General features: G+C 38.4%; 1 protein-coding gene across 1 annotated transcript in view; it reads left to right on the top strand.

Annotated features, from left to right (window-relative positions):
- The first annotated feature begins 4,746 nt into the window (after positions 1 to 4,746).
- The window catches only part of creb3l1 (cAMP responsive element binding protein 3 like 1), a 34,785-nt gene continuing 18,591 nt past the window's right edge, over positions 4,747 to 20,940 (top strand). The window contains exons 1-2 of the mRNA XM_039688459.2: positions 4,747 to 5,129; positions 19,140 to 19,344. Of these exons, the coding sequence (XP_039544393.1) occupies positions 5,028 to 5,129; positions 19,140 to 19,344 (307 nt within the window). The 5' untranslated portion in view covers positions 4,747 to 5,027. The remainder of the gene's footprint in view (positions 5,130 to 19,139; positions 19,345 to 20,940) is intronic.

Raw genomic sequence — 20,940 nt, 5'->3', positions numbered from 1 at the left:
TTGGGATGAGACCGGGTTGGCTGAACCAACCCGTTCTCATCCTTTAGCGTCATATAGGTGACGCTATATGACAAAATGGCGAAATACTACGCACATGGCACCCTTTATCATTAATATAACTGTATTAACGTAGCTGTAGCTCATGACATCTCTGAGGTTGAGTCGCGCGACAGCTCTGGATATCATACGATATTTTTTCTGGGCTCGGCGACGCATCTGGGAGGCGTCTGCGAGCGTCTTTAATGCGTTGTTGGCTCTTTCATATTGATGAGCGTTCATTGCCTGCTAATCCCCCTCGATTTGCACGGGATAACACCCTGACCTGTCGGCGAGCTCAATGATTTGCAAATAAAGTTATGGGCTTAAATCCGAGAATCAAAATATCCAAGAATCATCCTGGGAAGTTTTAGAAAACCTCATTTGAATCCTGTGTGATTTATTGCTCACCTGACAGGTGATCTTGAATATTCTGTTGTATCTATAACTGGGTGTGTACAGGGTGACACAGGTGCAAAAATTTCTGGCCCTCACTCATAACACCATATAGAGCATAATACTGTAATCACATGCCACTCTGAGTGTACACTGTAGGCTGTAATTAGAGGGCGAAGACTTAACTGCTTTTTGAAAAAGGGATGATGATCATTATGCTTTGTTCTTTCTGCTGTGTGCGTTGCAGTGTCACCCATGCCCTGTGGATAGCATGTGTGTGTGAGCGTAAATGGCTATGCGTGATTAGTGAAAAATATAAAGAATGGATGAAGGGAAGATAATGAATTAATAAGATGAATCTGTGGGAACGGGGAGCAGAGACGCTGATGCCACCGTCAGTTGTATTGTACTCTCAAGTCCTTTCATTAGCACATCCCCTCACAGACCTGCAAACAGCCACAACCACAACCTTCCTCCTCGGCTACGTTAGCATTAGCGGAGCAGTGAGCATATTAGACATCTAATTGGTTAATTAAGAGACAACAATGTCTGATTGGATTATGCATTGAGTGTTCACTTTTATTTCCTGCCCCTGACATTCAGCAGTGTCTCTGAATTGTGTTGCAAACATAATGAAATTGAACTAATTTGAACTAGATTTGCTAAACCAGAACAATGATGCTTGTATTACAAACCAATCTGCTTCTTTATTGTTACAAGAATATTTATGGTTTTTGCTTAAGTATAGTCCTTATAGAACAGCCCGTTCTCATCCTTTAGCGTCACATAAAACGCTATATGACAAAACGGCGCTATATTACGCACATGACACCCTTTATCGTTAATATAACACGCAAACCCAAGTCGTCATAAATCCTTTAGCGTAATATGAGACTACCCTACCCTACCCCACACCTAAACTTACCCATCACAGCGCGTGTTTTATTAACGATAACGGGTGCCATGTGCGTAGTATAGCGCCGTTTTGTCATATAGCGTTCTATATGACGCTAAAGGATGAGAATGCGACATGCGTTGTATAGAAAGGATATTTTTTTAGACTATTGTACCCAACGCATTCTCACCCCAAGGCGTCACCTTTGACCATGCTTCAATATTTGACGCTTTAGGCACCCTTTAGCGTCAGTTACATGACGCGATCCTACGGCGTCATCTAACTGACGCTGAAGGAAAAGGCCATCGCGACATGTAACTGACGCTAAAGGATGTCAGTCGAATATTGAAGCATGGTCAAAATTGTCAGTTAAGTGACGCCTTGGGGTGAGAATGCGTTGAAATAGCTATTGCTTTCAGAGAAGAGAAAATAAGCTTTACTACAATTCATTCTGGATTTCTCTTCCTCCTTATTTTTTCTCTTATTCACCACTGGTGTCTCTGTCACTTACAAGTATCGCTCTCTGGAGAACGCCTCTGCACTTACTTCCAATTTCTCTGAACATGGGGACAGCAGACGCATCAGTCAATATGGGAAATCAAAGTAACTTTTGTTACTTATTTTAAAAAGATATTTTGTTGTAAATTTAAAGTAATGCATTACTTTACTAATAACTTATTATAATTATAACGATTATAATAATATATAACTCCCACAAACACTGTTTGTAAGTAATATGTTTTGAAGAATATTTAAACTCTTTTTGTCTTTACAATGAAAGATAATGAGATCCAAACCTATACTGGACTCTAATGACTTTCATTGCATGGACATTTAGAAAAAGAATCTTGTTTTGTGTTCCACTGAGGAAGAGGCTTGGAATGAAAGGTTTTTATTTGTTTTGTTTTGAATAAAAACTATCCTTTTCAGCTGAGATAGTAAGAAGTACACTTTTAAACTAGTCAAAATAGAAAAGAAAACAAGTGAAACTCTTAAGGCTTGTTCAGACTGCACCGACAGACACCTTCAATCTACAACAGACACGTTCCATTCGTCAGGTTTAGTCGGATCATTGTGTTACCCCCTGTCAGCATTTGTTGCCATTGGTCTTTGCTTGTTTTGGGCAGTTGAACATGTTCAGTATTTCATAGTATATTTAGTAGTATTTCTATACAGCGAGTATCACAGCATGACTGAAAAGCTGCTGATCGGAGAGGCATGTGTGGGGATGAGGATGGGGGTTGGAATTTGCAGACCATGTGGAGACACAGGGCAGTAAATAAAGTGAAACCTCATGGTTGCTTTGCTTTATGGTGTTTTTCCAGCATGTCACCTTCCACATACTGTTTACGGGTTGTGTGTGTGTGTGTGTGTTTATTGCATAGGAGGAGGACGGAAGCTTCACATGACCATAAAAACCATACGGACAGGAGAGCTGACCAGGTGTGAGGGTTACCACGACAACGGCAAAGAGAGAGAGCGAACTCTCCAGTGTTTACAGGCTGTTTGACGTCAGAGAGATTCTTAATCTGTGGAAATAAGAGGATGCAGTTTAGCTCAAAATATCACTGTTTCGCCTGCATCACATGCACGTTTAGAGGATCATTCTATTTCCACAGTGTGCAGGTTTTTGGTCCGTGATCACGTGTGGGACTCTTCCACTGAGATGTCTGTGTGAATCACGATATAGAGTAACTTTCTCCTGAATACTTTTCAAAATGACCGAAACCAAAGTATTGATGTGTGTGTTTGGTATCGGTCAGGAGATTTTAATCATATGGGCAAAGATGTTGACTGATTATAGTGTCAGTATTGTCTGTTTGTGTCATTTATTATTGGGGACTTTTTAGTGTCTGTATTTATTTTTTTCTAAATTAAATTACCTTTAAAACTATTTATAAATCTGACTGCCACATATGATCCTGATTTCTAACTTATATATAAGCATCTTTGATAAATCCTCGATTTTTCCTCAATCCCAGGTAAGGAAAACCTGTAAATTACATACTTTCTGAGAGAACCCTATCACCGTTGTATCCTTGAGTTATCCTCGACTTGGTATGTGAGGTTCACATGTAAAATCAGCCATTACAACCATTCATAATAATCATTGATACCTCATCTGTTTGAAAAACAACTGGAGTTACATAACACAAAATCATTTTGTAATCATATGTAATCAGTAGAAGGTAGGATGTGAATTGAAAAATGACACCTTTCACTAGAAATAGAAATTCCATTATTGAAGAGCAGGTTTCTATAAAACTAGGGCAACTGGAAAGAAAGAGAAAGATGGAGAAAGGGGGAAAGAGAGCTGTAACAGTACCTGAGGTCAAGTTGGTGAGAGAGCTCTGCCAATGAGGAAAGAATTTCTCAGTGTTAGGTTTCATCCTTATAAACTCTTGTGTGAACCCAGATCTGAAATGATTTCTCACCACTTGAATTGACTCTTAGCACTCCATGGACAAGAGAAAATAATTGGAAAAAGAAGAGCAAGCAGACAATTTAGTGAAATAATTCTCTGGAATCAATGAATGTAATTAGACACTGAATCATCTTCATCATCTTCCACTCATACACATCTTATCTCCCTAGTGAATTGATGTATAGCAGTTACATAACTGAAAAGTTATTCAATCAGACAGAGATCATTTTTTTCATTCACAATGAAAAAAAAAAAAAAAAAGGTAGTGTGAAGAATGCGCAGAAGAATATCGGTGCCTGGTCAATACTAACTAACTTAATGGTTGTAATTTTATAAACAAACCCTCTGTACTTTACAATCCAGTACCAGAGATAATCAGAGGACGTCACACAGTCTATGGGTCATATAGCTGTCTTTTTACCCGTATTTTGTAAGATTTGATTTTAATATCAGTTGCTAAATTTCATCTCTTGTTATTAAAATGATATAATATTTCACATATGAGGCTTGTCTGGAAAACAGGCCTATATTTAGGCTACTTAAGATTAAAGAATTTAACAAATAAAAAGCACCTATTAAGTTAGGTCTAGATGTACTTCCATGTGTCAACTTTCATTATTAAATTCATATTTTTTTCTTTCTGTAATCAACTTAGTGTGTATCTAAGATCCATTTTAATCTCCACCTGACAAGAGTCTTAAATTAATCCAACATGACTAAATGAGTTTATTTTTTATCTGTAAGGATTTTTGGCTAGCTTATTGTTAGGTCATGAAAACATTTTACTATTAGTTTTGAAAGTGAAAATTCAGGTTTGGGTAATGATCAGCTAAGGCTGTATTCTGTAATGCATTTGCATGTGCGTCAATGACTGAAGCGCTTGACAATCAATGTGCTGTCGCTTTAAACGAAATGAAAGGTGGGTGTTACCGTTTGGAGCAAAGAGCGAGAGTAGGGCGGAGTCAATATTAAATATGTAGCAGTCTAGTTACCCCTCAGAGACTCAGCGCAGATGAATGATACAGAGTTGGAAGAGCCCGGCCACTTCTCCTTAATCACGTCCAATTTATCCGACACTTCCAGAGAAGTGTAAATGGGCAGACTAGACCCTCAGTGGATGAAGGCGTCTTGACAGTGCAGACGAGCGCACGTCGCTTAAGCAACACATATTATAGCACATTTTTAAATTGGATTTGAACAATTTTGCAACCAATCTCACCCTTAAGATTTTTTTCCAAGGCTTTTTTTTTTTCATTATTTTAATTCACAGCCGATATGGACACCATATTGGACAACTTCGCGTCGGACAAACTTTTTCCCAATTCCAACCTGTTGGACCTAGAGGATCTGAATGAGAGCGATTTCTTATCCAATGTGGTAAGTCAAAAAACCCCACATCTTTTTCAGCAGCAGGCAGGTCACAAACTTGTTGTCACAAACTTGTGAATGTAGCCTATTTATCATTTTTAATATTAACTAGGCTAGCCTATTTTCCTACCCTCATAATTTGATATATTTGCTCATAATAGCTAATTAAGATTTTATTAAGAAAAAAATATCCTCATGCTTATATTACATGATTCATAGATATGTAGATAGATAGATAGATAGATAGATAGATACATAGCTACATTACGTGTATTTAAGTCTGTGTTTATTTGTCACACATGGGGATGTTGTGCTGTAAATTAAACATAAACAAGAGCAGGAGTCCTCAAGCTGTGAAGTTTGCCCAGCTGCAGACAGATAGGGTCACTTTCCAACTTCAACCGGACCTTTGGGTAGCGGGGGAGGTCTCGTTAATGTTTTATTTATTTAAACCACGCCTACACACTGTTTAATCACGCCCACGGATCGCTTCATCCTGTTAAACTTACTCGTGTCCGGCCACAGCCGGTGAATTTAGAATACTTTGCAGTATATTTGCTTTTACTTTGGAAATCAGAAGCACAACTAACGGGTTTACCTGATACAGTAAAGTAATAGAGTGAGAAAAAAAGTGTCTGTATGCTCAAATCATGCCAATGAAAAACAAAAGACCAATAGGCTACTATATACTTCATTGCAGTTACGTTAATGTTATGGTACAATATATAGCTACACAACAAAAAACGTGTCTCCACGTGAAGACATCAGAAGTTATAGTCAGAAGGAACTTTCACCCAAAAAATTACTCCTCGTTATCTTTTCTTTCCAAATCAGACTTTTGTTTTTCCATGGAACATTAATCGTGAATTATTTTGAGAATATCTTAGCCACTTATTTTTAAATAGTCATATTGAAAGTGAATTACAACTTGGGCTGTGGAGGTCCAAAATGAAAATTGTCGATCGATTTAGGCCTATTGGAAATATAAAGTATTATAAAAGTGGTCCCTCTGGATCATACATTATATTCCATGTCTCCTTGGAATCCTTGGAAAAGAGCAACCGGAGCATTATTCCTAATGTGTTCCATGGAAGAAAGAAAGTCATTTGGGTGTAGAGGGATGAGAGTGGATATATGAAGACTGTATTTTAATTTTTGCATAACATGTCCCTTTAATTAGGTCATCTGAAAAGCCATGTTTGGGTTGTTAATGCATTTCATTTGAAGCTAGCAGTTGCATGAGCATATGATCCATCAGGAGCCATGCAGGACACTTCAGTTTCCACAGTGATTCAGACACTCCTGTGGGTAATACATGCAGGACTGAGACACATTCATACTGATGTCCTTTTAATCCCTTCCCAGAGAGACAGAGAGAGGGAAAGAGACATCACCAATGTCACTATTATGAGGCTCAGATGAGATGGAACAGTTTTGACCTTTATATTAAAGGGAAGCTGCAGCATCATCTTAGGATCTCTTTGGGATGGAAAGACAGGAGATGTATGCTGCAGCCTTTTACTATAGCTACCTGAGCCTAAATGCTGTTTTCTGTTATACAAAGTGGTTGGCATTAATGATAAATTATATAATGTATCATAACCCCTTAATGTGGATGCAGTGGTCAGATAGATAGACAGAGGTAGTTGACATGGCAGTGTCCTGCGGTTTGACATTTAATCGAAAACTATTTTAAAAGAATGATTCTGGAAAAAAAAAAGAACAGTTCTGTCACCAGTTGCTCACCTTATGCCGTTCCGAATCTGTATGACCTTCAACAACAACAACAACAAAAAGGATATTTTGAAGAATGTTGTAACCAAACAGTTTTGGGGACCATTGACTTCCATTGTATGCACAAAATTGACTTATAGATAAACAGAAGGACAGGTAGATAGATAGATCGATCGATCGATAGACCTAATCTCTAATGAAAACCTGTCTTGTCTTATAAGGATTTGTGTGTTAGGGACGGGTTTTTAATGAAGATTTAACTTTAGTGCCGGTCAGTTTTTTTTTCTACCGGTCTGTTGGTTGTTGAGGGTATTTAACGGGTAGTATTCAATCCAGATGTCCCTCATTGACTAACAGCTGTGCTCCAGTTTGCTCTGTAAGGACCTGATTGAGGGGAGAGTGATGATAGAGAAAAGAAAGAGAGGCTTGTGAAGAAGGCTCATTCACAGCTCCTCATAGCTGTCTGTGTATGTGTGCATGAGCGTATGCATGTCACTGTGCCCCTGTGTGGGTGTGTGAATAGACGTCTGTGAAAGACCTCTCCAGACCCTCCATGGTCCCTCACTCTACTCCTTGATGTGTGTGTGTGTGTGTGTGTGTGTGTGTGTGTGAGAGAGAGAGAGAGAGAGAGACATTGGCCCTTGAAGGCTCACTGAATGACTGCCTTGTGCCCTCCGAGAGGAAGCTGCTCTCCCTGCTCCTGGGTTACACAAACTGGTTTCTGACTCCTGCGTGTTTTTGTCAAATATCATTTATATTTATATAGTGAGTTGTTCTTGCACTGTTGAACTGAGATATTTATAACCTGGAATTCCTCCACAGTATGAATTTGTATGTGTATGGGGGAGGGGGATGACCAAATATCCCCATTATAAGGTTTGTAAAACCTGAAATGACTTACACAGTGGGGACCATCCAAGGGTACTCACAAGGAAAACTGCTTGTTTTGAACTGGATGAACCAATTAATTGAAAAGATCTGACACAAAAGAATGATTTGTTTATTTCTACTTCTCTTGTGAACTCTAAGGAGATCTAGTTTTGAATTGAATTTCCTATCGAATGACTTCAGAAGCCTTGGTATGTAGTACACTAATTTTACTGAGTCGCATTTAAGATATTTCATGGCCTTTTTGCATTCTTTTTGAAGCTTGGAGATGAGAGCTTAATTTTGTATTCAATGAAACAATAGAAGTCATTTGAGTTTGGAACAACAGAAAGATTAGCAGAGTGAATTATGACAGAATTCCTCTACCAAACATGCTAAATACTGCTTTACTGAAAATGTAAAAATGCAAATATATTTGTGTTGTCTTGATTAGCGGAGAGAAAATATTACTAGCACATAATAAATAATAGACGCCAACGGAAACTCCTTACAATGATAGGAAAACGTGTGTGTGTGTGTGTGTGTGTGTGTGTGCACGCCTGGCCATTTAAATCACGACTTTAGTGAAATTGCATGGTTTGTGCTGAAAGGTGGAAATCAGTATGTCTCACTCTACTGTGTGTTAAAGCTAAGATCACAGAGAGGATCTGTGAACCACAACAGCACAGAAAAACCACAGGCTTTAATTATGTAAATTACTTTATATTATATATCTGCTATACTTCTATAGTGCAAAGGGAGCTGATGTGACACTGTCTCGGTCTGTGGATTTATATTGTTTTGTTTATACTGCTTTTTTTTGCCTATATTTTCAAACTGAGAATGGCTCCGATGACAGAGATTAATTCACAGTGTTGATCTCATGAACAGGAGGCTCTGATCTGTCTTTTTCGCACTAATCAGTGAAGACGTTTATTCATTTATTAATCTCACTAATCTGCAATAAGACATGGACATTTTAACAACAGAACTACATACAGAGATACACTTGAAAGTTAATGAAATTCTTCTCTCTCATTTACTCTATAGTGTTGGTTGGGGCGGGCGTATGTCAGACCACATGAATATGAGCGAATGCATTCGAAAATTTCAGAGAGGAATTTTGTTTCATTAAACGAGACAGTCATCTACCAGTCTGACATCTTTTACCTGTTCATTCACTTCCCACACTTGATGAAAAAACAGAAACCTGAATAGCCAGGGTGGTCTGATGATTTCCCCCCTTTTCTGTGTTCTGAAGAGAAGAAGATGAGTCAGATTTAACTCCATTCTTTTGAAGCATGTAGCGAATCTAAACGCTATTGAAGAAGACTGGAGATTAAATCTACAGGTTTTGCAGGTCTCACTTGTCCTAAAGATTGTTTCTGCTTGGCTAGTTTATCTTGAACACTCTGAGCCTGAAAGTATTGGCAGCATGGACACCACAATGTAGAGTAATATCTGATGGATTTGATTTGCATTTCATTTCATTTGTATCCTTTGAAGACAGGGAACTCAGTTGGCATCCAAGACCAGCAATGTTGTTTTTACTGCGATGTGACTGAATAATGAATTATAGATGGACACCTACTAGCAAGATGGGGGTGAAGGATGTGGATTTGGAGTAGGGGCAGGTGAGGAGCATCTGGATGGGATGAGTGGAGGAAAGGCAATGCATTCCTTCAGAATTTCCTCTCAGATATACTGGATGCTTCTGATGGAACACGTCCAAATGAGAAAAAAGAAATAGAGAAACAAAGAAAAAGACAGTTAGAAGTTGCATAATCTTCAGAATGACTATAGACCAAAGATAAAGATGATACAGCTCTAACTGTTACTATCAACACAACTCTCAAAGACTGCAAGCTACAATTAAGATGTCTGTAAAGAACGAAGGAATTATGACACTCTCTGGGTGTGATACAGCCACAGAACTTCAACTCTATGATCTTGGAGTTTGATTCATCATAGCAGCCGCATGATTTATCCCACATCTCTCAGACTGCCCCCAAAATTAAGTTTTCCCAGTTTGTGTGAATCTAGAGAACTAATCCAACCTAAATTTGTTCAATCTATATCTGTAGTTCTCACATAGTTTTCACACAAATCCCTTATCTGTAAAACACAGGAAAATGTATTAGACGATCAGTCCCAACTGACGCCGTTTCATCATTATGTATTGCTAAGTAAAGGAACTGGGTTTTAAATCTACTCACATGATGGACACAAATAGAGAGGATAGATGTCATTGTGGGTGTGTTCTTACGTGAGCACACATTCACACACGCACAAAATACTAAATCAGCAGTGTATTGAGCCTTAAAGGTGTGTTAACCTTTGTCCTGTCAAACCAGATCGTTTAGTTTTTATTTTTTTTTTTATTTTTTTTGTTTGTTTTGTTTTTAAATTACTAGATGCTTTGAATGGTTGCATTTATAAAGTATGTTATAGACCAGCAGTTGTTCACAGATAATAGTGGGCGCTGACTGTTCTCACTCCTGGAACTGCCCTGTTATTAAAAAATTCTAAAATTATCATCTAGATAATATGTTTCATTTCAATATAATTTTTGTTGCAATATTTCAACGTTTAAATTAACAAGGTTTCTCCTAAATGTTTCATTATATCTCTCAAAATAAACTGTATCAAGTAAAATTGAAATATAATGTACCATGGGGTATTTTGTCTGAAAAAAGACCCACATTCTAGACATATTTTAGTGCTTATTGACATAACTGCCTGTGGTTGGAGAACAGTCAGATGTCATTTTAAAATGATTCACAAGTTGAACGGCTTTGAAGGGCTAAACTACCCCAGATTAATTCTTCTTCATTCCACAGCTGATGTTTTATTTCACTGACATGCCAGAACTCCTCCTGCTCTCCAGGCACTCTCTCTATCTTTAACTATCTCTGTCTTTCTCCTGGGGGTCTGCAGAGAACTGTGAATGTTGTAGAGGTGTCCACCAACTGCTTTGTTCAGTGAACCTTTCAAATCTATTAGATTTAACCTCCAAAGAGTGTTCTGTCTCAGATTAATTCGAAGCAAACTGCGAGCTGCGATGATGGACAGAACATTTCAGTATCTCTTACCGTCCTTGAGAAAATGACCAGCAGTGGTAGGAAGCAAGTCAATTTAATGTCTTTTATATCTAGCACACTTATCTATAGCTTTGGTCAAATATATCATTTATTATTTTGTGACTCAGGTGTGGGCCTAAATTACTGCGAAAGCTTGATTAAACAGGAAAATCTGAGCTGATACACATTACGTTAAAGAGGTGCAGAGCCCTTGGGGTAAGGCGAGAAAGTATGTCCAGAACTGCACTCTTGGTTTGTGCCCAGTGTGTCTTTTGACTTCTAACCATTTCGTAAGAGCATGTATAACTTGCTCTTCACATGAGGAAAGACATATTTTAGCCACATTCTTTGCCAGTGAACCCTGCAGAGACATATGTGTATTGTGTACCCACTCTTAGCTCTGTCTCACCCCTCAGGCTCTGAACAAACATGTCAGGTGGGTGTCAGTGTTTGTAGGAACATGTCATCAGCTTACCTTGAGGTCCCCAACTCAGAATTCCACCATTGTCTCCCCAGGCTCCCTCTTTACTGAGGATCAAAGACAAAGCTGATTATGTTAACTTCATAATGACTTTTAATTCCAGGGACAGTTTTGACAATGGAGTGTAACAAAGATGCTAATGAGACTATTGTATTTTAATATACTGTAACTGCAATGGATAATGTATTTAATTCCTAACACAATTCCCACAAAATGCGTTCACAATCAAAAAATCGAATTGTGTTTTACCTTTCCTAATTTCGTCATAATATTTCTCTTTGTTTCTCTAACTTTCTATTTCACATTGTGACACTCATTATTGTGTCCATATATCACAATGTGACTCACATTTCTTGTAGTTGTCTTAATATCTCATACTTTTGCAACTGTGAATTTGTTTCTTATTATTGTGACTCACATCTCACAATGTGACTTTCTCACAAATTTGACTATTTCTTGTTGTTGTGACTTTATATCTTCCAAATGTGACTTTATAATTATTGTGACTATATTTTACAATGTGATTCACAAATTTCACTATTTCTTGTCAGCCTGTTCTCATCCAACCCGATCTCAAAGGAATTTGTATGAATTTTACGAGGTGGCTAATTCGTAACAATTTATATGACCTCACTCGTACGAATTAGTAAGATTTTTGCTAAAACGTACATATTTTACGAATTGACCAATTCGAATGAATTTGTACGAATGACCTACCCCTTACCCCGCCCCTAAACCTACCCATCACGTGGGTTTGGACAAATCGTACGAATTTGTACAATTGAGGTCATATGAATTAGTACGAATTAGCCACTTTTTAATCACTCGTACGAATTCGTACGAATTTGTCATGAGATAGCGTAGTCTCATCCCAAGACGTCATCTAACTGACGCTTTTGACCATAAGTCCACATCCGACGTTTTATGGTACCCTTTAACATCAGTTAGATGACGCTCCTAACCCTACCTTAGACATAAACCTACCCGCGTCATCTAACTGACGCTAAAGGTAAAGCGTCAGTTAGATGACGCCCTTGGATCGCCATCTAACTGACGTTAAAGGGTACCCTAAAACGTTGGATGTTGAAATATGGTCAAAAGCGTCAGATAGATGACGTCTTGGGATGAGAATGTGTTGTTCTTGTAGCTATGACTTAATATCTCACCATCGTGACTCTTTCTTATAATTATTATTTCATATTTTTCAATTTCTTGTAATTGAGAATTTATATCTGCAATGTTATTTTTCATAAATGTGACTATATCTCACAAATGCAAATTTATCTTTCCATAAACTTTATATATCACGATTGAGACTTTTTGCTTCTCATTATTGTGATTTCATCACTCACAGTGTGACTTTGTCAGTAATTGTGACTTTGTTTCACAATGTTACAATGTCTCACAAATTTGACTTATAGTTTCATATAATTAAACTCCCAATAGTCATCTTAATATTATATCAAAACAGAATATATTTTGAAAGAAACAAAGCCTCTCCTTTTCCTCACTGTGGTCCGACAGAGACAGACAAACACAGCTCTTTGGTCTGTATACAGGATATTCCTCTGCCCAGGGCTGTTTTGCCTCAGGCTCATTTGAGAGAGCCAATTTAGACTGGCAAAATTACAGAGTGCAGGGAGCCCTTTGAAGGGGGGATGGGGAACACATCTGGAGACCCCCTTCCCTCCCGAAGTGCAACAGTAGCAGAAAATAGAGGTTTGTGATGGGGATTCCTTGCTCCTTAGGAAATCCCAACCCCGTGCGCTGAAAGTTACAGTTGGCCTCACTGTTGCAGTTTCTTTTTCACTCCTGTCATGAAAATCCAGTTCTAATTTGTCAACATTTTTGCCATCCGCCGTTGCACCTCTTGAAGAGCTCGTCTGGTTTGTTGCCCTCAGTGGCTCCTGTCTGGAGGTGGGGCTGAAGCCCAACTGCCTCCTGTGGTCATGGTTCTCTTGCTCTGTGGCTGACAGCGAAACGTAAGAAAAATCTGGAACTGGAATTAAGAAACCAGAGGAAAGGCAGAGGGGGAAGGGACTAAAGAGAAAGTTTTTGTATTTGGAAAGTTAGAATTGGAGGACGAAGAAAGTGAGAGAATGACTAAGAAAGAAAGGAAAGAGAGAGGGGGGGGTAAGGAGCAGGAGGAGAGCAAGGACTACAATAAAACCTCACGTGCAGACTTCACTCTACTGAACTGTCTTTGTCAGTACAACATTACACACAAAAACCAGCTTCCTTTAAAAACCTTTTGATGAGAAACCCGTGTGACCTGATCTCTAGAGTGGTGGGTCGGACGGTGGTGTCTGTGTCTGGTGGCAAGCTTACAGAAGTCTCAGACTGCAGCTGTTAACTTGACGCTTTGCCTGTAATCTAAATCAGCCCTCACCTGTGAACACCTGCAGAGGCCTGGCTCGCCCTCGGTCTCCCCCCTCTCTCACGCGTCTGCCTCATCATGCATGCATGAGCGGATCATAATGAGCGTTAGCTCATGACTATCCACCCTGACCCATCTCTGATCTCTCACAGCTGCCAGCTGGAATCTGAATTTGAGAATATGAACTGGCTTTAAAGAGCAGATGTGCTGATTTGGAGACAACATGACTGTAAAAATGCATCTTAGCCCCACGTTGACACATCAGTGTCCTTAAATTTGGGTCAAACATGTCAGATCCAGTGCAGATGAGTTAAAATAGTTCATGCATTCCTCTTGGAAGAGAAACCTCTAAATGTTTACAAATGTAAATAAATAAAACTGATCAGATCATGCTGTGGCTGAAGCTCTGATATTCATGCTTCACATGAGGGAACCATCATTTTAATTGCATCACACAGTGTAAACACTAAACATCTGCAAACTCCATCTTCAGTTCAAGAACTTCTCCCCCTTGCTCTTTTTTTGCCACTCTGAGAATGAAGTTGTGACTCATTGTTCTCAGAAATAACTCTTCTGCTCAGCCAGAGTCACATTTTCTGAAAAAACATTGTGGCTTTGGCTGTATTCCAGATTCCACTGCTGCTGAATGATTTTTATCAGCGTATTTATTTTTCCAAAGACTAATGTGTTATTTCCATGCGCGCCGAGCTGCTCCATGCGCACCCTGCACTCCAGCTCCAAAATGACAAGCTCCCCTCTCCCCATTTGCATACTGAGATCCGATTGGCTGGAGTGCAGCTGGAGGTCTGGAATAAGGGAATGGAATGCGATGAGTCGAGCAGGCGTGCCGTTTACCAGTCCGCTCAGACCCGGACATGACCCAAGCGTTACTTCAAGAAAATGGATCAGATGGAAAAATAGGGCATTGCTTAGTCTGCACACACATTACTTGCAGTGTTGCAGCTGTGGTTCCTTTTCCACCACCATTGGAGGAGTGCCGAAGTGACAAACCCGAAATATTTTAAATGACAGTATTTGCTATAATAGTGAGTTGAATGGGACATGTTTTGAAGAAAAAAGGGGGGTCAATAGGTTTGTTTTATTCTTATATTTGTATTATTTATTTTAAGTCTGATGCTATTGTTGCTCTTGAGTTATATCGATGATGTTTGAAATCAAAACGATATATAAAAACAATGTGAAATATTATAATTTAAAATAACTGGTTTCTATTATAAAATGTAATTTATTGCTTTGCTTTAACATTTTTACAGGATTCTTAAATGAAAAATATCTTGATCGCAGGTAGCCTACTTTCTGTTTTCTTTGATATGAGAGTGAGAGTTTTGGAAGAAATGAGTATGCGTGTATGCTCCTCTTGTTTCAATGCCTTTTGAAGCGTTACTGTTGGAGCCCTTTTTTATATAAAATAAAAAAGTGCCCATTACAACATAGATAAAAATCATACTGTGTTTTTTTTTTTTTTTTTTTTTTTTTTTGTAATTTAGTGTTGTTTTTTTTACTTTTGAGAAAGCATACAGAACATTTAGCGAAGAAAAAAAAAGAAAAGAAAACTTATTCGACCACTATGGTAGGAGGATCTGTTTGGTCTGGTGTAGGATAGGACAATCTGACACAATAAAGCTGCTTTTATACCCACCCGACCAATGATCTATTTTGGCATTATAGAGGGAATGCGTTCACATCACTTTCCCGCCGGAACAACCCCCCTCAGCTTGACTGAGTGGCAAAAGATCTGCTGCATGACTGAATTTATTAGGGGAAACTGCGAAAATGCGACTAAAATGAACAATTTTATCAATTTAAACTGAATGTTGGACTCAATATAGTGTTTCTTACAACTTACTAAAGATCCAGTGATCCATGAATATTGACATGCAGCCAGGAATCACGTTGCCTGACATTTATGTTTGCCTGATTTCGACACCAGGGAAATAAAAGCAATAGGTCTAATAAACATAGGCTAAAGCAAATTTGCCTGTGAACGCTTTATATAAATACAATATAGGTAGGTCTAAATCCGGGTGATCACTTATATCAGTGTTATATAGCCTACGTATATATATCATCATATCGCCCAGCCCTAAAACTTTATAGGTTTTTTTTTTTGGGTCAGTGTTTATTAAAAAACATCCAATAATGCAGAATATGCAATGATAAAAATTTAATTGATGAGTTGTTAATATATATAACAATACATAATATATGGGTATGGTTTTACACCTAAATTCAGCATATTGACACAAAATGATAACTGCAAATCCACCTTTCGCTGACTGACAGTTGTTTCTGTGAATTGCAGTGATCCATTTGCTCCTCTTTCAATAGCAGTCTGTAAAAATATACCTCAGATTTTTTTTGTCAAATCTAGTTGTACAGTCAATCGCAAAGCTCTTTCCCACTTTATATGTGTTGAGTTTGTTTTTCGCGGCATTCACGCTGAAAACATATACAGCAGCTAGGTCTTTTGGTGATGGTGACCGATGGTGACGTCACGCGCATACCCTCTATACCAATGCCACTTTAAATAGAAAGCTTTTTATTCCTCAAAGTAGCATTTTTCTTCAGTCTGCATTTTAATGTCATTATAATGACATCATTCTACTTTTTAAAGTTGAGAGGGGACCTGAAAGTGTTAAGATATGACTTACTGTAATTTCTTCCAAGATCCGAACCCTAATGACAGAGACACATTCTTCCAAGTTCTTCTGGAATTTTTCCTCAGAGGAGCTTTCCAGATGTGGAATTTCAGGACTCTTGCATCAGCACCCCAGCATTGCATCATTACCATTGGCTCCTGTAAGGCCAACTGAACACCAGACACCACAAAAAACTCTTAACTGACACTTGTCATAACAGGAAGGTGCTCTACAGAGAGATAAAGCTGATTAGAAAAGTATTCTGACTGTCTGCTCCAATAACAGACAGGACCAAACAGACAGAAAAGTTGCACATGTGAATGCAGGTTTCTACCAAAGCTCCTTTATATTATGTTTGCGTTTTGCATTAGTAGAAAAAAAAAAAGACCGGGTTGTTTCAACCCAAATTTAGGACAAATAATAGACAAACTCAAATGTTGGGTTAAAAATGTAATTAAAAAAATGTATCGTTGAAAGTGAAAGTTGAAGTTGGGTTAACATTTTAAATGACATTTTTAACCCAACATTTGGGTTTGTCCATATTTGACCCACATTTGGGTTGAAACAACCCAGCATTTTTTAGAGTGTAGATAAGATCAATTGACAAAATAGTTTAGGCACTATTAAGCAACGTAAAACGTATGCAGCTCACAGTTGTGAAATAGCACCTTCAGTTCAGATCAATCAAGTCTGCAAACATATCCGCCCCACACATCCAAGAGCAGGGACATTTGACGAACATCAAAGTTTTAGGGTGGGACTGTTTATACTGTCATTCTCAACTGTAGTTATTAGCTCAGCACTGACGGCAGGAGAGCTGCGTCAATTCGTGAACTCTATCATCAGGGTGTTCCCAGGATGTCATTCATCAAACAATATGATAACTGACTTTGCAGGGTTTGTTTCGTCTGCTTATGCATCCATATGGTGATGAACAAGTTTTACCAGAATACCGTAAACTTCACTCTTACAAATAAAGCTTTAGGAGATGCCATAGTGGAAGAACCATTTTTGGTTCCCCAAGCAAAATGATATTGGTAACACTTTACAATAAGGTTCATATACATTAGTTAGCATTAACAAAGATTAACAAAGGCTGCAGAGGTATTGTTCATTCTTAGTTTATGTTAATTTCAACATTTACTAATACTTCATTAAAATCTTGTTAACATTAGTTAATGCACCGTGAACTAACATGAACTAACAATGAACATCTGGATTTGTATTAATTAACGTTAATAAAGATGAACAAGTACAGTAACAAATGTATTGCTCATGGTTAGTTCATGTTAGTTATTACATTAACTAATGTCTAATAAATGAACCTTATTGTAAAGTGTTACCTGTTGTAGAATGGTCATTAAAGGTTCTATGTGGAACCATCAATGCCAATAAAGAACCCTTATTTTTTTAAAATGTACAATACTCCATTCTCTCTTATTCTCAATTCAAGTTTGTTGTTTTGGAGGTTCTGTTTGGTAGACTGGGAACAGCTATAGTAAACATTCATAACAGCAGAGCTTTCCCAGTTTTCTCTTCAAAAAGTCTTGCAGTGGTTAGGGATTTGAGTGGGAACTCACACAGGTGCTGGGAGTTGTTTGCATGTGTTGCGTATGTGTGATCTGTGGATAGTGTCTGGTTTATATGCTCACTGCCCTACAGGTGTGCCATTCACACACCTGTCCCCATTCACCAGGATGTAAACACGATCAGGTCCTCTCACACCTCTGTCACACCCTCGCTTGGCAAACACTCGTTCGCATACCCTCAGTGTGGAGACGCGCTCACATGTTCTTCCATTGGTAATGTGACGGTGGCTTTTTTTTGGTCTACCTTTCAGACACACACATTAAACTAAATGATAGGAGGGGTCTATCAGTGTTGCTCTGAATTATAACAGTGACTATTTAAAGGGTAATTTTAAAAAGGGTATTTATCAAATTAGCCTCTCAAAATGTTATATGAGTTGATCTTTTCTTATCAGGGAGTGGGATAATTTCAGCCAGATTATTATTCATTCTTCCATCACAGAGCATACAGTATTCAAAAGTTTGAGGCCAGTAAGATTTTTTTTAATGTTTTTGAAAGAAGTCTCTTTTGTTGCACCAAGGCTGCATTTATTTGATCAAAAATAGAGTAAAAGCTGTAATATTGTGAAATATTATTATAGCACACAATAATTGTGTTCTATTGATATATAGACCATTTTGCTAGATGTAAACAACACTGGTCCAGAAACACTTCCTGTTTCAGTTTGTAACTGTTTTCTTTATTTCACATGTAAAGAAAACATCTTAAAGATGTTGTTTAACTTTTTGATTCAGTTTTACATGTTCTGTTGGTTGTATTTTCTCCCAGCTTTTGTGTAGTGTTAAAAAACTGAAACAGGAAGTGCTTCTGGTGTTGTTTACATTTTGCAAAATGGTCTATATTTTAAGATGTAGTGTATTCCTGTGATGGCAGCATCATTACTCCAGTCTTCAATGTCACATGATCCTTCAGAAATCATTCTAATATGTGGATTTGGTGCTCAAGAAACATTTCTGTTATCAATGTTGAAAACAGCCGTGCTGCTTAATATTTTTGTGGAATAGAAAAAAAAATTGATAGAAACCTCAGAACTGAAAGTACTGTCAATTATGATCAGTTTATTGCACCTTTGCTGAATAAAAAACAATGGTCACTAGTCAGGCCACATATAATTACCCAAATGAACAACATGTATTATAACAAAAAGTAAGATTCAACCATCACTAATTAATGTTCTGTTTTCGTTTCACATAAAATGTATCTTCTTTTTTTGTGATCTCTCCCCTTCAGCACTTCTCCGAGCAGATGGAGGACTTCTCCAATGACCTTTTCAGCAGTTTCTTTGATGATCATCTGTTGGCGGAGAGGAACCCGTTGTTAGATATGGATCTGGACCCTCCAAACCCAGACATCCAGGCAGAACACAGCTACTCTCTCAGCGGGGACTCCGCCCCTCAGAGCCCCTCCATGCCCATCAAATCAGATGATGATGCAGGTAGCAACCAGATTAGCACACCGTATTCTTTCTTCTTCTTTCTAGTCATCATTCACACAGAAAATCAGCTCTCCATGCTAGATTATCAGGAGGAGATGATTTTGCAGTCTTGATAAATTACATCATCTATCAGCAGATTTGTTTTTCTATAAAGTTTTTTCTCAGTATCTCTCCTCCTTATCTCCTGGAGCACCCGTGCAGCACAGGGTTCCTTGACAAAGCGCTAGCCAAGAGCTCAGTCTACCATTGGAAGCTGGGAATTCCAGGAAGACAGCCAACACTCACACTCGCTCGCTCTTTCTGTCAGTTCGTCCGCCTCTCTCTCTCTCTCTCTCTCTCTCTCTCTCTCTCTCTCTCTCTCTCACTCTCTCTCTTTCTCACACACACGCCATGATCAGGCCAAGGAACTGTAGACATCCATAAAATAAAAAGGGATCTGGTTTCCAGCTTCAGATGGAGAATTTGGTGGGGGTGGCTCAGAGAGTTGCATCATTCTGAACTTAGGTTGACTATTTGAGGAGTGTGTGCGCAGACTGCGGCTTCTTTCCAGTCAGGCTTTAAATCAACAAAGCTTTAAAGAAGCATAAAGGTGCTGCAGGATTTCTCAGTCCATTTAGCCAGACTTTACTGCTCTGTGCATCCAAAATGAATTTGGACTTTTTTGAACATATTCATGCTATTGTTTCTTTCTCTCTGTCTTCTAGAACTGACAGAAAAATATGCAAACATGTTCCTTTAAGATTATAGCAGCAGTTACAGGTGTAAAACCCATAGACTGTAAAAAACCATACATATTAGCAAGGTGCGGCTTGTTAAGAAAGCACAGAGAGGAATATTTGAACGAGATTGTCATTGACAACGTAGAAGTATTTTAACATTTAACTTGACAATAAATTAAATTATACAATTTACAAGCACAAGGAATTAAGCTGTCAAACATTTTGAACTTATTTCAGCCATGCAGACAAATTTATATTATCCTTATTCCATTTTTCCAGGATAAATCATGTAGTACATGTGTTACCAAGATGTTATTAATATTAATCCAGTATTAAGTATATTTTAGAGGTAAATAAGTAACAAAGATGTCCCTTTGAGGGTATCGTCCCAGTGACAAGCTGTGGTACTTGTTCCCCGATATGTAAAAATTTTGCATGCATAAGTTTAATGACCACAATGAGTTCAGGTGTTTCAGTAGAAGGCTATCATGTGATATCCCCTCTGACCCATAAACCTGCCCCTATAAAGACTGTGTGCGGCTTTAGAGGGCAGTTAAAGTAAGCACAGACTGGTTCACTACTTTGTCTCCTGTTGCTCTGCAGTAACTTTAAACCCGCTAATGAGCATTGCTCTTCCGTCTCCGCCGGCCTGGAGTCGCCCCACTATGATACCTGCTGTCCTGGGAGACATCAAAGCCTTACAGTGGCCTATGGGCAGGACCTGGTAGCATCTGTATAGTATAAGGAGGGACTTTGGAGATTTGCATGTAAAAATAAAACAACTTTTGTCCGTGGCAATTCTTTGTTTGAGTATAGGCCTACATGACCCAATAGCCCCTTTAACACATACAGTCTTTACTGGTAAATTAATGTGAAC

This window comes from Pimephales promelas, chromosome 1 (assembly GCF_988280905.1).
Source record: "Pimephales promelas chromosome 1, fPimPro1.hap1.1, whole genome shotgun sequence".
Lineage (NCBI taxonomy): Eukaryota > Metazoa > Chordata > Actinopteri > Cypriniformes > Leuciscidae > Pimephales > Pimephales promelas.
Note: the sequence above shows the minus strand (reverse complement) of the source record. Positions and strands in the feature narration are given on the sequence as shown.